Source organism: Notolepis coatsorum (genome assembly GCF_963971535.1).
Source record: "Notolepis coatsorum genome assembly, chromosome: 17".
Lineage (NCBI taxonomy): Eukaryota > Metazoa > Chordata > Actinopteri > Aulopiformes > Paralepididae > Notolepis > Notolepis coatsorum.
The window spans coordinates 39,762,206-39,779,096 of NC_140181.1; the positions used below are offsets into that span (position 1 = coordinate 39,762,206).

The 16,891-nt window shown below is 43.9% G+C and overlaps 1 protein-coding gene across 1 annotated transcript in view; it reads right to left on the minus strand.

Moving 5' to 3' along the window:
• Positions 1–16,891, minus strand: part of wasb (WASP actin nucleation promoting factor b) — a 63,499-nt gene that overhangs the window by 8,086 nt on the left and 38,522 nt on the right. Inside the window, exons 6-8 of the mRNA XM_084332899.1 lie at positions 12,173–12,368; positions 11,649–11,691; positions 8,841–8,994 (exon numbers count right to left, since the gene is read on the minus strand). Of these exons, the coding sequence (XP_084189025.1) occupies positions 8,841–8,994; positions 11,649–11,691; positions 12,173–12,368 (393 nt within the window). The remainder of the gene's footprint in view (positions 1–8,840; positions 8,995–11,648; positions 11,692–12,172; positions 12,369–16,891) is intronic.

The window sequence follows — 16,891 nt, forward strand, 5'->3', positions numbered from 1 at the left end:
ATGGTTTCAAGGTCTCGCCGGCTTTTCCGTGTTCAGTGGAGGACTGTAGTCTCGCTGTTGCGAAAATAGTAGGCGCTCCGGCCGTTAAGTCTGCGGCAAGGATGAATGGGGGTGTCGTGTTCTTTGTGGATGATTTGATTAAAGTAAATCGATTGATAACGGATGGTTTGATCATAAATGATACTTTTGTGTCTGTGATGCCGCTCACAACACCTGCCAAAAAGGTGACGTTGTCAAACGTTCCTCCGTTGGTGGGCGACGAGCTTATATTGAGGGAACTCGCCAGGTTTGGGAAGATAGTATCTCCATTAAAGAAGATGTCTTCGGGGTTTAAAGCACCTGAATTACAGCATGTGGTTTCTCACAGAAGGCAGACATTCATTATTATGAACAAACGTGATGATGAGTTGGATCTTAATTTCAAAGTAATAATAGACGGTTTCGAGTATATTATTTTTGCGACAACACAGAACATGCGATGTTTTGCGTGTGGAAGGGAGGGGCATCAAAGACAAGCGTGGGGCCGAGCAGGGGGGCATATGATGGGAAGAGCGCAATGAAGAAAGGAAGAGCAGCTTGGGGTGTGGACCGTGTGGATCAAGGGGTTGAGGGGGGGGGGGGGGTAAAGGGGAAGAGGGGTGGTGGGGAGAGTTCTGAGAAGGTTATTGTACCAGATAGAAGTGATAAGGAAATGGGAGGAGTGGGTGAGGCTGGGGATGCGGTACGGGGAAAAATTGGTGGGGATAAAAATGTGGGGGGGGGGTGGTAGAACTATGTGAGAATGCTGTTCATCGACTACAGCTCAGCATTCAATACCATAGTCCCCTCCAAACTCATAGCCAAGCTCAGGGACCTGGGCTTGAACTATGACCTGTGCCAGTGGGTCCTGGACTTCCTGACGGGCAGACCCCAGGTGGTAAGAGCCGGCAACTGCACCTCCTCATCCATCACGCTCAACATAGGGGCCCCCCAGGGCTGTGTTCTGAGCCCCCTCCTCTACTCCCTGTACACACATGACTGCGTAGCACAGCGGAACAACAACACCATCATCAAATTTGCTGATGACACAGTAGTGGTGGGCCTGATCTCTGCCAACGACGAAAGGGCCTACCTGGAAGAGGTAGAGAACCTGTCACAGTGGTGTCAGGAGAACTGCCTCTCCCTGAACGTCAGCAAAACAAAAGAGATGATTGTGGACTTCAGGAGGTCGGGGGTCAAGGACTACAGCCCCCTCAGCATCGACGGGGCACCAGTTGAGAGAGTGAACAGTTTCAAGTACCTCGGAGCCCACATATCCGAGGACTTGTCATGGACCACACACATTGACAGTGTTGTGAAGAAGGCACGACAACGCCTCTACTTCCTCAGGCGCCTAAGGAAGTTCCAAGTCAGCCAGAAGATCCTTAGGAACTTCTACTCATGTACAATAGAGAGCATCCTGACCGGCAACATCACCTCCTGGTTTGGGAATAGCACTGCACAAGACCGTAGCAGACTACAAAGAGTGACACGTTCAGCCGAACGCACAATTAGAGGGGGGCTTCCCACCCTCCAGAACATTTACAACAAGCGGTGCAAGGGGAAGGCTAAGAGAATTATTAAGGACTCGAGCCACCCGAACAACTGCCTCTTTGAACTGCTGCCGTCAGGCAAGCGATACCGGAGTCTTATGGCGAGCACAGAAAGACTCAGAAGGAGCTTCTATCCCCAGGCCATCAGGCTGCTAAACGAACAATAATCGCTAAACGAACAATAATCACTATGCAACAACCATCAAATGCACACAGCACACACACCCACACGCACACACACACTCACTCAAACAAACAACACACTGCAGCACCCACTCTCCACACTTAGATCACACAAACACACTTACACTTTATATTTATTGATAAAGGATTTGCACTACAACTCGTACACCTACTGTGAATTGTACCTAAACTGCACCTCGTCCATTTATGCCTTGCACTATATAGTATTGTATATTAGTACACTGCACAGTATTGTATATTGTATGGTAACTACGTCTACGAACATTGTACATATGTCTAAACTGAACACTGTGACCTCTTTTTTTCTTCTAATTTTTACTATGTTTTTATTTCATACTTATCTTGTCATGCACAGTCTCTGGAGCGCAACAGTAAGAAGCATTTTGTACAAAAGTATTCTGTACTTCTGTATGACAACTATTAAAGAAACTTGAACTTGAAAACTTGAAACTAGAAGGGGCTAGTGTCAGCCGGGACACGTTGAATAGCCAGGAGAAGAGTGGAACTGTTGTAGTACAAGGGACATATGTTGGGGATGGAAATGAGGGGGGGGGGGGGGTCGTGGTGGAAAGGATTACAGAGGATGGAAGTGACCAGGTGGCTGTAGTTGGTCTGAAGGGACAGGGTGGGGGGGCTTGTGTCGGTAGGGACACGATAAGCAGCCAGGAGGAAGGTGGACCTGTTGAAGTAAAAGGGACAGTTGGTGGGGATGAGAATGAGGGGGGGGGGGGGGGGGGTCGTGGTAGGGGGGATTACAGAGGATGGAAGTGAACATGAGGTGGTGGTAATTGAGCTGCAGGGACTGGGTGGAAGGGCTGGGATCAGCGTGGATGAGATGAATGGGCAGGAGGAAGGTGGGACTGTTGAAGGAGCAGGGTCAAAGGACTTGGTTGGGGGGGTCAGGGTGGAGGAAGTAGAGGATATTGACATGGAGGAGGGGGACGACGGGATGATGGTTGTTAGGCAGAAGAGGAAGCTAGAAGTAATTGAGTTGTCAAGCTCTCAAGCTAAGAAGGCAGATGTGAAGGAGGTACTCTGCAGTACACAGAGTTCACAAGAGAGTATATGGTCGGAGATGGGCGCTGGTGAGGATGATGAGGAATTTGAGGGTGATGCAGTTAATACAGGCAATGAGGGCTATTCAATGGAGAAAATGAAAATGTTTTTACAGATGACAAAAAATAGGAGGGGAGTAGAGGTAACTGATTTTTTTCCAGATAAAGGGTTGTTTATTGTGTCAGCAAGGACAAATATGAGGTTTCAAGGAGATGGTCGTTTTGCTGAAACAGAGATGTACAGGATGAGAACATTTTTACAGAAGGTACAGCGGGACCCCAGTAAGGTGGAGGACGGAGTGGACTCAGTGTAGTTTTGTTGTTTTTAGTATTTTTTTGTTGTTTATTTTATTTTTTTCTTAATGGGGGGTGTTTTTAGAGTGGATTTTGTTTTGTTTGTTGTATGGGGCAAGGGACATGGAGAGAGTGTTTTTTTTTGCTCCTTGACCTCACTGATTTTCTTACCTCAGGTCCCAATTGACAGGACTGGTGTGTTGTCACTTGGGGATGGACATTTTAAGGTGTCCCTTTACCGGTTGAGGGTTTTGGTACAGGGGGTTAAGAAGGACCTCAACAAAGAAGATGATGATGGGGGGGAATCGGTATAGCTTTGTTGTTTTGGTGTTTTTGTTCACGTGGGTGTTTTACTCTTTTTTTTTATGAGCAGTAATTTTAGAGTGGCCACGTTGAATTTGAATGGGGCAAGGGACATAAAGAAAAGAGTTCTGTTGTATGAAATGATCAAAGTGAAAAGCATTGATGTTATGTTGGTGCAGGAAACGCATAGTGATATGTCAAATGAAATAGACTGGAAGACTGAATGGAAGGGTGAGGTGTTTTTAAACTCCCTGACCTCAGTGAGTGGGGGGATTGGCATTTTGTTTTCAAAAAGTTTTGTACCTTTGTCTTTTGATGTACAGTCGAAAGTGGAGGGGAGACTGATGGTAGTAAAAGCCAAGTTTGAAAGGCATACTATGGTTTTTATTAATATTTATGCGCCCGTGGTTGGTTCAGAGAGAGCTTTGTTTTTAAATGAGCGCAATGACACTCTGAGGAGTTGTAATACTGATGATTTTTTATTTCTGGGTGGTGATTTTAATTGCACTCAGAATAATTTTTTAGACAGAAATCATTATGAACCTCACAGAGAATCGCAGAGGATTTTAAATCAACTCGTAGAGACGCATGATCTTGTAGACATTTGGAGAAGGTTAAATGACAACAAGAGACAATATACTTGGACTCATGTTAGAGAAAATGTTATTTCTTTAGCTAGGTTGGATAGGTTTTATTGTTTTAAACATCATTGTGGAGTTGTTAAGATGTGTAAAATTATGCCTGTGGGTTTTACTGATCATTCGTTGGTTTTAGGTGATGTTTTTATTTCAAGGGTAAAACCAAAGAGTGCTTATTGGCATTTTAACTCCACATTACTGTGTGATGTTAATTTTAAGGAGACTTTTATTTTTTTTTGGAAAAGGTTTAGGGGTGAAAAAGAGGATTTTATGTCCCTGAGGCAGTGGTGGGACTGTGGGAAAGTTCAAATTAAACAGTTGTGTCAGCAATACACTCTTAATGTCACACGGGGCATTACAAGGTCAATGAGGGATCTAGAGGCTGAGATTGAGGGCCTTCAGAATATGTTTGAGCCCACACGGAGTCAAGGATATTTTGAGGTTCTAAAATCCAAGAAAAATATGCTTAAGGATCTGCTAGGCATGCAGGCACAGGGAGCATTGGTTCGGTCGAGGTTCCAAAGTGCTAACTTGATGGATGCACCTTCCAGTTTTTTTTTTGGTATGGAAAAGAAGAATGGGCATAGACGTTTTCTTAACACTCTGCGTACGGCTGAAGGACGAGAGCTAGTAGAGGACGGAGAGATTCGGAAATGAAGCTGTGAGTTTTTATTCACGGTTGTATAAGAGTGAATATAAGGAGAATGAACCGCTGTTTGCTTCTTTTTGTGAGGGTCTTCCAAAGATCTCTGAGGAAGAGAATACCGGTATTGGGGACCCTCTGGGTCTGAATGAACTGTACAATGCACTGCAGGGAATGGAGGGGGGGAAAGCCCCTGGCATTGATGGACTGACCATTGAGTTTTACAAAGCTTTCTGGGAGGAGATGGGTGAAGATCTGCTGGAGGTGCTCAATGAGAGTTTTGAGGAAATGTCATTGCCTTTGAGCTGCAGGAGAGCGGTGATAACTTTGTTACCCAAGAAAGGAGATCTGCAAGACATTAAGAACTGGCGGCCTGTTGCGATTCTCTGTACGGATTACAAGCTTCTGTCGAAAGCCCTGGCCAACAGACTCAGGGAGGTGATTGGGGAAATCGTACATAAAGATCAAACCTACTGTGTGCCTGGCAGATCCATTACAGACAATGTGTCTCTAGTTAGGGATGTTTTGGATGTCTCTAGTTCTTTGGGTTTAGATGTTGGGTTTATTTCATTGGACCAAGAAAAAGCTTTTGACAGGGTTGAGCACCTCTATCTTTGGAAGATTTTGGAGCGTTTTGGTCTCAGCCCGGGTCTTATAGCGATGATCAGAGTTTTGTACCGGGACATTGAGAGTGTATTGAAGATCAATGGGGGTTTGAGTGCTCCGTTCAATGTAGAACGTGGGGTTAGGCAAGGGTGTCCATTGTCAGGAATGTTGTACGCTATTTCCATTGAACCTCTACTGCATAGGATAAGGGCTGGAATCTGCGGTCTGGTTTTACCAGGTTTGAAAAATGCGCAGATATTATCTGCATATGCGGATGATGTTTTAATCCTGGTCACACACCAAAAAGATGTTAATGTTCTAGGAGAATGTGTTAGTAATTTTAGTTTTTTAACAAAGGCAAGAGTAAATTGGGGAAAGAGCGAGGCTTTAGCAGTGGGGAGGTGGTCTGGTGGTTTACCAGTCTTGTCAGGGGGCTTAAAATGGAAAAGGGGGGGTATCAAGTATCTGGGAATTTTTTTAGGTGATGAGGTAACAGTAAAAAAGAATTGGGAAGGGCTTTTAGAAAAGATGAAAGGAAGAGTAGATAAGTGGAAGTGGTTGTTACCAAAAATGTCTTTCAGAGGAAGGGTGTTGATAATAAACAACCTGGTAGCCTCTGCACTATGGCATCGTTTGGCGTGTATGGAGCCACCTAGTGGTTTATTAAAAAGCGTGCAAGCCATTTTAGTGGATTTTTTTTGGGACAAGTTACACTGGGTATCTCAAGCTGTTCTGTTTTTGCCTAAGGATGAGGGGGGGGGGCAAGGGTTAATACATTTAGAGAGTAGGATGGCAACTTTCCGTCTTCAGTTTGTACAAAAGTACCTCACTTATGCAGGCAATATTCTAGTGTGGAGGAATGTTGCAAGTGTGATTTTAAGGAGAGCAAATGGGTTCGGTGTTGATGCTGGTTTGTTTTTAATGGATGGTCATTTGTTAAGTTTGTCAGAATTGTCTCCGTTTTACAAAGGGGTTTTTAAAGCATGCTTTTATGAAAAGTGTCTGAACCTGCTCTTTCATTATATTGGTTGTTGGGAGAACCTCCTGTCGGAGGGGCAAGATTGGACCAGTGGAGGTTATTCCATGACAACACGTGAAAAACAAATTCACTCATAATTCATAATTATTATTAATTTACATATATATATATATATATATATTTTTTTTTTATTATTATTATAATTTTTTTTATTAGAAATGTTTTCCTCTGTAAAAAAATGCAAGTGAATTTTTTTTCTTCAAAAATGGCCAAAAGTGACAGCTCTGAGCTCTCTGATCTGCAGTCAGTAATGGCTAGCTGTCAATCACTCAAGTGCAACTTTCCCTGCACGGGTTGATATTTTTATTCTATTATCCAATCAAAATAGGATATTTGAGCTAAGCCCTGCCCGTGCAACTTTGCGCACGCTACTCACGAATGCGGGTTGAATGATTGACAGCCCTCGACGGTCTGAGACTCAATCAGAGAGGAGCTGCGAGACATGGCATAGACCACTGCACTTCCGCGTTACATGGAGCTCGTGAGGAGGAGGAGGGGGGCGAGGGGACGAATGCGCTGCCTTCCCCCCCGAACCTCCCATGAGCTAAAAATACCGGAAGTGGTGTGGTTTACACTTTCCATGGGATAAAAGAACGTGTCTCGACTCGAGTCGGACTTGTCACGATGGAGAAGCTGCAATATTCAATGGAAGATGAGATCGGTCACTGCTTTGGCTGTTGTGTGGTGAGTGCATTTAAAAAATATATATATATTTTTTACAGTGATTATGAATTCATTGGCCCGCTGTGGCCTTGCGTGTGTAATAATAAGGTAGCCCCCAAGGACCACATGAGTCGCGGCAAGCCTTGCTTGCGTTTCTAATCAAATATTAATATTGCCGCGGGGAGGGGGGGGGGCATAATCCCACGGGACAATGGGATTGACCGATACCAATATTCCAATGTACAGTTTTGCTGTACCATTGACTCAGAATGGTCTGTTTTATTGAAATCGTCACAGCAGTATAGTTTGTTTATACTTCAGAAGTATGATATTTAAACATGGTCCCCAAAATGAATGGAAGCGAATGAGGAGCCTGACACCTGGGAGGAATGGGGGTGTTGCAGCGTTGGGGATGTTTAAAAAATATAATTTAATATATAATATAATATAATAATTTTGTGCTTCACCAAGACATTTGGTCAGCAGCCGCCACTGGATTGGACGTAATGGACAGTTCAACACCAGGACTCAGACATATACTGTGCAAAAAAGGAATACTCACGCTGGGGAGAATTGTGGATATAGCTGGGCCAAGGTTAGAGGATGGACATGCTGTGGCTAAACTGCTGGGTCTGAATTCAGTTCGAAAAATGGATTATATTTTAAAACGGTGGGCTGAAAGACTGTCGTTGGAAGATTTCGAACTTTTGAGGATGTACTGTGCGGGGGAGGAGATCCCAGATGAAGAGGACCCTTTTCCAGAGGTGGAACTTTTTACTGATGTTAATGGTTGTTCTGGGCGCCTTTTGGACGAAACAGGTTCGAAAGGACTGGATTTGTATACTGTCGGTGGTAAAGTTATTTACAACTGTTGTGTCAAAGCTCTCAACGCTCTCAAGCTATAAACTCCCATCAAAAAAAAGGACTGGGGATTTACAGTGGAGGATTCTCCATGGTGCTGTTGCTGTAAATGCTTTTATTTCGGTTATGAATCCTAATGTTTCAAATGAATGTCCTTTCTGTGGTGGTGTGGAAAATATTTTCCATTGTTTTTTAGAGTGTGGGAGGCTTGAGTTGTTATTTGATACATTAAGAATCCTGTTTTTGTCTTTTAATGTGGAGTGGTCCAAGGCAGTTTTTATATTTGGAGCTGGGTACAGAAGAAGCAATGCGTTTAAGTGGAAACTGTTAAATTTCCTGTTGGGTGAAGCAAAATTGGCAATTTACCTTACAAGGAAAAGCAAAATCGAGGGTGAAGGTTTTCAGGAGTTGACCAGTGTGTTTTCAGCATTGGTAAGGGCAAGGGTCTGGATAGATTTTAGATTCTATAAAGAGATGAAAAATGTAGATGCTTTTGTGGAACAGTGGTGTTACGAGGAGGTTATTTGCTCAGTGGTGGATGACTGTTTGGCTTTTTGTGATGTTTTCATGTGAATGTACCTTAGGTATTTTTTTGTTGTTGTGTGGTTTCATGGTTGTGTTGTTTGAAGTTTTTTTTTTTTTTGAGTTTGGTTTTGTTGAGATGTGAGTTTTTTTGTTTTTGATTGTTTAAATTGTAGTATTGGTGTGTAAATAAATAAAGTTTTTTTATAAAATCAAAAATCTCTCTCTCTCTCTCTCTCTCTCTCTCTCTCTCTCTCTCTCTCTCTCTCTCTCCCTCTCTCTCTCTCTCTGTACTGCAGGCATAGAGATGAGAAGGGTGTCTTTCTTCTAGCTGACTCTGGGGAAGACTGCAAATAAGCGAATTACTTGACACAACTTAAAAAGGCTTGGAAATTATAAAACAAAGTCACATAGACTTGTATTTGTAGCACTGCTTAACACCTTTTTTCCTCATCTCCTCCTTGACCGCCTCCAGTCCTCCAGCACGTTCAAGGAAGTCATAGATCACTTTGGAGGTCTCTGCGTCCGTCAGCTGGTCGTCACTGATTCCAGCACAGGAGAAGAACGTCTTTAGGTCCGGGTCGAGGTTAGGGGTCTAGAAAAGAGAGAATTGGACCCTTTTTGTCATCATTTGTGTTTGGTTGTGTAGTGCATTTTCTGCAATATTTCAGCCTTTTGTGCCCAGGAGAGTGTGTAGAGAGTGTATAGAGAGTGTGTAGCGATTCATGGAAAAAATCTTCCTTACTGAGGTTGTTGTTTTTTAGTTCACTTACTAGTTACTAGTCGCTAGCAATGACTTTCTATTCCTTGTCAACTTGATTGATTGATTGATTGATTGATTGATTGATTGATTGATTGATTGATTGATTGATTGATTGATTGATTGAAAACTTTATTAACAGATTGCAGAATGGGTACAATACAGTACGGCTCAATACTAACAATTGTTTTAAGAGGATGCAGACCAGAAAAAGACTTTCGTCTTGTTTACATCAGGGTCCCCCATTTTCAATTCATCAAGACATTTATGACATACATGACATACAAATGTCTAGGTTGTCAAAATGGGCAGGGGTAAGGTGGGTTTTAGGAGTAAGGTCAAGCAGTAGTCTGACCAGTTTGTTTTGTGATGTTTGTAGTCTTGTTTTTAGGGCCTTTGAGGTGCTTTGGTACCATGAGGTGCAAGCATAGTCGTAGTACCCTTGAATGAGTGCTCCTGTTAGAGTCTTCAAGGTATTCTTGTTTACCAGAGAGGAGATCCGGTACAAGAATCTTGTTTGTTGGTTGACCTTTTTGATTACATTGATTGCCATTTTGTCACAGGCAAGATTTGCCTCTAGGATGGAACCCAGGTAGGTAATTTAATCTTTCCTTGTGACAATATTGTCACCCACTGTAAAAGAGAAGCCGTTGGCCTTGCTGAGTTTGTTATTTGATCCAAAGAGAATGGACTCTGTTTTACCCAGGTGTAATGATAGTTTGTTATCAGCGAGCCAGGTGCAGATTCTGCCGAGTTCAGAGCTGAGGGCTTTTTCAACCTGCAACTTGTCCCTGTCAGAGACCAGCAGGACTGAGCGGTCCGCGAACAGGAACAAGTTGCAGTCACAAGCTGATGACATGTCATTTGCATAAATTAGGAACAGTAATGGTCCTAGTATGCTTCCTTGTGGAACACCACAGCTCACTGGGAGGGGGGGGGGGGGGGGGGGGGCAGTGTACCGTTCACCTCCACCATCTGTTCTCTCCCCTCCAGGTCGGATTGCATCCAGCTCACTGATGAACTATCAAAACCAATTGCTTTTAGCTTGTCAATCAGAATAGAGTGATTGACAATGTCAAAAGCCTTTTGGAGGTCCAGCATGACCATGCTGCAGTATTTGCCCGTGTCCACCTCTTGTTTGATGTGATCGTTCAAATAGAGAAGGCATGTGTCAGTGGAATGGGATGTTCTGAAGCCAGAATGATTGGAATTCGTAGATTCGCTTTTTTCCCTGCGAGGTACTTTTTTTGGAAAAAAAATTCCATAACTTTCGTAGTTGCCTGGGTCTAATTCGCTGCCTTTTGTGTGCATGGGGGTAACTCTCGCAATTTTGAAGTCTTTGGGGACGTATCCCTGTTTTATGGAGAGGTTTATTATGTGGGTGATGACTGGGGTGATGATGGCTGCTGAGTCTCTGAGGAATTTGGAGGGGATATTGTCATGGCCAGTGGCCTTGTTGGGTTGGAGGGCGCTCAGTTTCTTGAGCACCTCATCTGTTGTTACCATTTCGAGTTTGAAGTCGTCTTTGCGGACCCCTAGGTTTTTGTAGAAGGCTAGGATGTGTTAAGTTCCATCCATTGCTTTGAAGGACGTTTTGAAGTTAAAACGACTCATCTATCTCTTAGAATTTATCTAAATCACACTACAGAGAAGTAAAGCTAGGGCAGGCAATTCTTTTAAGAACCATTTTGGTCATATTTGGTGAGATTTTCTTTACATCTCGACAGCTACCAATGAATCAAATGCTCTGAGAAATACATGGTCTCTGTGACTGTCCCAGGCCTGTAATCAGCCTGTCAAGTAATGTTTCCCGGGTAGCATCTTAAAACTAACCATCATCCACAAAACCACCGTCTTCCTCCTACAAAATTACCCCCAGTGTGCAAAACCGCCTGCCGATCAGAGGCTGGGAGATATTTTTCTGATTTATTTTGGAAAAATCCAGCTCAAAGCTGCCGGTGCCTCTGGGAGTCTGTGGGAATCCTTTGTTGTGCGTCGAGCTTGAAATGTGATACTGAGCTCGCACTATTTCAGCTGGACAGGTAACGTGTATGCATTTACCAACACAGTTGTGTTTCCGGGTTCCCGTTTTGCGCTCTGATTGGCCACTGACCTACACGCGTATGCCCCCCTCGCTATCGCCTTTGGGGCGTGAGATATGAAGACAGATTTAACTGGGTATAGGAAGGCAGTACCCATACGAGCCGCAAATTGAACATGCAGTGAGTCTGCGACAACAACCCAATAATAAACACTCGAAACAGCTATTACCAGACAATTACAACAGCAGTGGTGCCTGCTTCAAATGTCACGTATTATAGGCTATAAGCCTGTGTAGATCTATTCGGAATAATAAACATATACACCCTCTAGCAAAACATGACACAATGTGATCCTATCTCCGATAGAGCGGCTGGTCGCAGAGACGCGAGTTGAACGAACACATCGGGAGGAGAATATATATAGGGGAGTGGACAGGGTCAACTTACATCAAATCCTGTGTTAGGATCCCATCCAACGTGAGTCACATGCCTGCAAGAAGCGATGAATGGCATGAATATTTATGTTGCTGTAACATACTATATATTATTATTATATATTAGTATTCTTATTATTACATATTATTATTAGTAGTATTATTTGTACTATTAGTATCATCAAGGATATGAACTAGACCTCACTGTGTTATAGAAATAGAAAATGCAATGTTTCTTTTTGGAATAGAAAATACAGTGCTTCTTTTTGGAATAGAAAATATAATGCTTCTTTTTGGAATAGAAAATATAATGCTTCTTTTTGGAATATAAAATACAATGCTTCATTTTGGAATAGAAAATGCAATGCTTCTCTGTGATATCTCTTCAGTGATGTTCACATGATATGCAAATGTTTAGATGTAAATTTTAGTGCATCTTTCCAAATGATGACATGGGATCTGACCAGGTGGCAAATTGGCTGTATCAAACTAAATCTACATTCAACTTCACAGGATAATAGCAATGTTGATACTAACTTGAAGTCACTGGGGGCCCCGATATCAGCCTTGGTGAGCCTCACCCCCTTCTTTTTACTCTTCTTCCTGACCATGGAAAGAAGGGGTAGGAAGGCAGGGGCAGAGCTGGGCACAGCTGGAGACCGGTATCGCGGGGCAAGGATATCTTGGTTCTGGATGTCCATGGTAGCCATGCCTCCAGCATGCATTCCTGGATCTAATAGTGTAGAAACAAACTGTTATTGAGAGCTCCTGCTTCAAAGTTATCTAGAAATCTAGAAAGTATCTGACCAAAGACTATGAAGTCAATTGGGAGTAGAGTTTGTTCATTGATTAATCATTCATGTATTCTTACTAATTGTAATACTGTTTGGGCCACCACATATCTCAATAAGATTATTCTAATCCAAAACAATTGTTTGAGACTAATTGTAACGTTTGGGGTTTTGCTCTCCTCTGGGAGCAAAAGCCCTAGTGTTACCTGATGGTAATTACCTGTCTATCTGCCCTGATTGCACTAAGTTGGCTTTATATGCTCTTCCTGGTTACTATTCAGATCGTCAGTCGATCACTGAACCTTACCGTGAGTACTACTATGCATTCTGTCAAAGCCTTATCGCTCCTTGCCATGGCGGATAAGTGTGGTCGCCATGTATAGGAATTGCCGTGTCTTGCATTTGTTCGATTATGTAACTTACTGTGTGCTTATGTAGCACCGTAGCCCATCGTGTTTATTTCATGATGTGTTTTGGAGACAACGTTTTCTCCCCTTTGCTTTCCCCATTATTATATATATAGTTCAGTTTATTGTTTGTGCTTTGCATGTTTTGGAGACTTGTTTTCTCCCCTTTGCTTTCCCTCTTTTTGGAGACAAGTACTCTCCCCTTTTGTTTGCTCATCGTTGTCGCCTTTCATCTTCGCCAAAATAAAACAGTAACCTTTGTTTGAGAATCAACACCTGTCTCTCGTCTATCCGTTCTGCACTGCACCTGGGTCCAACACACCTACCCAACTCGTAACACTAATTAGCTTTGCTAAAAGGTATGATGACCCTTCTGCTCCTCTCTTCATAAAATACAACCTTCTATAAATCTTTGATGTTAACATATACCAGACTTGTTTATTCATGTATAAATATGTACACCTAACCTAATCTACATTATCATTATTTAAAAAAAACTTAAGCTGCAAGGGCCCACATGTGGGCCCTTTTGAGGACGATTTTCCCACCTGCACTTTGGCGACCTCTAGTGGCTCGGGTTTGCATATTTTGTAATACAATATCAAATTGAAGGCTTATTTGTTGCCTCTCGATAGCGACAAAATCCAACAAAATCCGTTAAGCGGTTCTCGAGTTACATGCCGGTATTTGAGGCTTGTGCAAAGTACACGGTATTGAGCAAAATACCACTCCCGACTCTTGGGGCTCTAGTTCCGTCAATCATTTGGCGATCTCAAAAATGATTGTGGAGGGTTGTAGCCAATGAGTGTGGCTTTCCAATGATACCCGACGTGGGGATGTATGAATCTAAAGAACTAAAAAAACTAACGAGCGAAAACAGGAAGAGAAAAACAGCAGAATGAATTGAAGTCTATGAGAAAACTGAGTTTTTCTTTTGTACACAGTTTACCAAAATCACTCCTAATCACTAATTTCTGAATGGATCTTTATGAAATTTGGACATCTACTGCATAAGGCTTCAGGCTATGGGTACGTATGGATTTGTAAGCCATACCACCTTCTGGGGAAATACTACCTCTGGACTACTAACTACTACAGAAAAACTTGAGTAAAAGGTTTTTCTACAACTCAAGTTCAGACCTATGTTACTCTATTTCATTAGCACTAAAAGTGAATTTTCCTTCTGGAATCAGAAACTTCAGAATGTCATCTTTCAAAAGAGACCAAGCTCATGCATGTGCTATAAGGATAAAGTATGTTGTTTTGGTTTGCAAGAAAAGTATGCAGTCCTCAAAAACTAAAACTAAAATGGCCAATTTTGGGGGCGCAGGTTAACCGGTTAAACATACCTTAATTAGTAAATATTCTACACTTATAACACTGTTTTCCTTTGTTTGGATATGAAACCTTGATGATGTTATAATCATTGCTCTTATTTATCCTGTATGATCTGGTTTAATGTCATCGTGTTGCTGTCGTCCCTGGAACGACAATAATATTACAGGACCATCAGTCAAACCAACCAGTCTGGAGACTACAAGTATGTTATGGTGATAAACCTAGTCTAGTAGCCTACAGCTGGACCCAGCATAATGTAAGGTTATCCTATAACCCTAGTTATATGAGTATAGCGAGCGCTCTGCTCTTTATGGAACTATCCCTTACTCTAATAATGAATAACTTTCTCCACATGCACACACCCATCCGCCTGGCCACACCCACATCCGCTCCTCTATATAAGCGGGGTCGTGGCCACACCATCAGCTCCTTCCCAAGTCTTTCACCACCGAAGGCGAAGACCACGGGCTCCTCAGTGAGTCAGAGCAGAGCGCTCGCTATACTCATATAACTAGGGTTATAGGATAACCGTACGTTATAGATCGTATAGCTTTACGCTCTGCTCTTTATGGAACACAGGAGCTGAGCAGAGCGAAAAGCTTGACAGATGTACCCGCTGAGGCCCCCCACCACCATCAGAACCGGGGAGGACCCAAGCCCCCTGGACCCCCCTACTGGAGGACGGGAGGGAATCGGATCCGACTGTGTGAAGAGGGTTTCAGCACCTCAAACGCACAGGGTGAGCAGACCGTGGGACTTACCTTCATTCAGAAGGACCCGCGACCACTCAGGCGCGCATCCCACATGCCACCAGGGAACGGACGAGAAGCAAAACACCTCCGTCACAGCCCCCAACATCACGGGGTCGAAGGGCAAGAACCCAACCCCGTGGCAAGGACGCAGCAGCGGAGCACGGAGGAGGTCCCAGCCCTAGGACAACCTGAGGGCCAGGACCCCCGGGAAAAAGGGGGCCTGGTGAGGCCAACGAGGCCGTAGCATCGGGACCCGGTCACTGGTGACACCACCCCCCACATCGCAAGCGTATCGGACAGGGCCCAAATCAAGAGCAGGCCCTTCCCCCCTCGGCACGCCGCTCTGAAGCACTCTACAAGAGGCTACTCCCCCACAACACTGCGGGGCCAGTCGACGTGCCGGGGAGACAACCCCCAAGGAGGTTGATCCCTCAATCCAGGCAACAGGCCCCAAGAGCAGAACTCGACCTGTGCCCGGAGCACTGCAGACTAGACAGGCGCCTAAGGGGTCTACTGTGAGAACAGTATCCCGCCGGAAGGGGTGTTCGGTATGCTGTGCACCATGTCATAACCTCCACAAACCCGACCCCCCAATCCAGCGGGGTCGAGGTTCAAAGAAGAGGCTGACACAATTGGCAGATGTCATGAAAGATGCGGGGGCATACTCTCGGGCAGACGGGGTCAAGCCCGGCCTCAACCCGAGAGTCAACTCTGCTACCAACACACCGGAGAACCAACCACCCCCCTATGTTTAGTTTAACAGGAGGTGGTTGTTCCCTTAACCCACAAAGAAAACTCAGAAACATAACTGCGTGTATACACAGGCTATACAAGCAGCACAAGTGTTTCAGTTTTCAAAGGGTTAACCCAGGCCAACAGGTCAACGAGAACGAGTTCGGACCTGGGCCCGGCGGACCGGGACCTACACAGGGATGCCTAGAGGAGTTGACAACAACCTCCCCGACAGCCCCCTCCCAGCCCCATCCTAGCAGGGAGGGAGGGGTGAAACAAATGGAGAGGGGCCAAGCCCCCTAACACAGCGCAAGGTACAACACAGTATGGACCAAGCACGTCACTGTTAACACTTTGATTACCACTGGTGAACATGGTAAAACGCAGTTAAATGCCAGCACCCACTTCAATGATAGCGTTGTGAACGCATCATCTCTGTCTTAAATTATGGCTATGTGTCTAATCTGCCCGTCGCTTATCAATGACTTGTTTGCAGTCAACATTGTCGAAACGGATTGTTTTTTAATCGGTTCATTTCCGTTTTATAGCATTTTGAAAAGCCCTCGTTTTTCAGGAAAATATATAGATTCCGTGATAAACAGCCTTTACTGGAATATTCTGGCATACACAAAAACGTTATCATTTTTCTGCCTATTTATGAATCGTTTTCAAATAAACGCTAGATTATCGATAGTATATGTGTACTTATGCACGCTATAGAAGCGATCTGAAAAGTATATTCTTTCATTTCCTGATCGCACACACACACACACATATGGGACACGTTGATATATCTGTGAAAAAAGCCCTTATTACCCCAAGACTGGTAAAATAGATTCCTTACCTCAGATCAGATGTTATCCAAAAAGATTATTCCAATTCCTGATCGCCATTCAAAATATCGATCGCGTTTATTGATTCAGCGTTGGGTGCTGGAAATACATAATCCACGCTGTTCTGAGGGCCGGCGATCACTTGGTCTCTTCAGTTGGCTTGACGGAAGAGGTAAAAAGAGGAAACTGCCCCCCCCCCCCTTCATCAGTCTAAACTAATGGGGTGCAGTTACACAGGGAGAGATGATAGGGGGCGGTATCTTCCCAATTGAGCTCAGAGAGACTCTGCAACACTAGCGTGAGGCTCGATTGATGAAATATGAATTAAAATCGCCAATAAAAAAATAAAGACAAACAAACGCTATATAGCGTTGCCGGCACTCAACTGGCGGCATGAACTAAC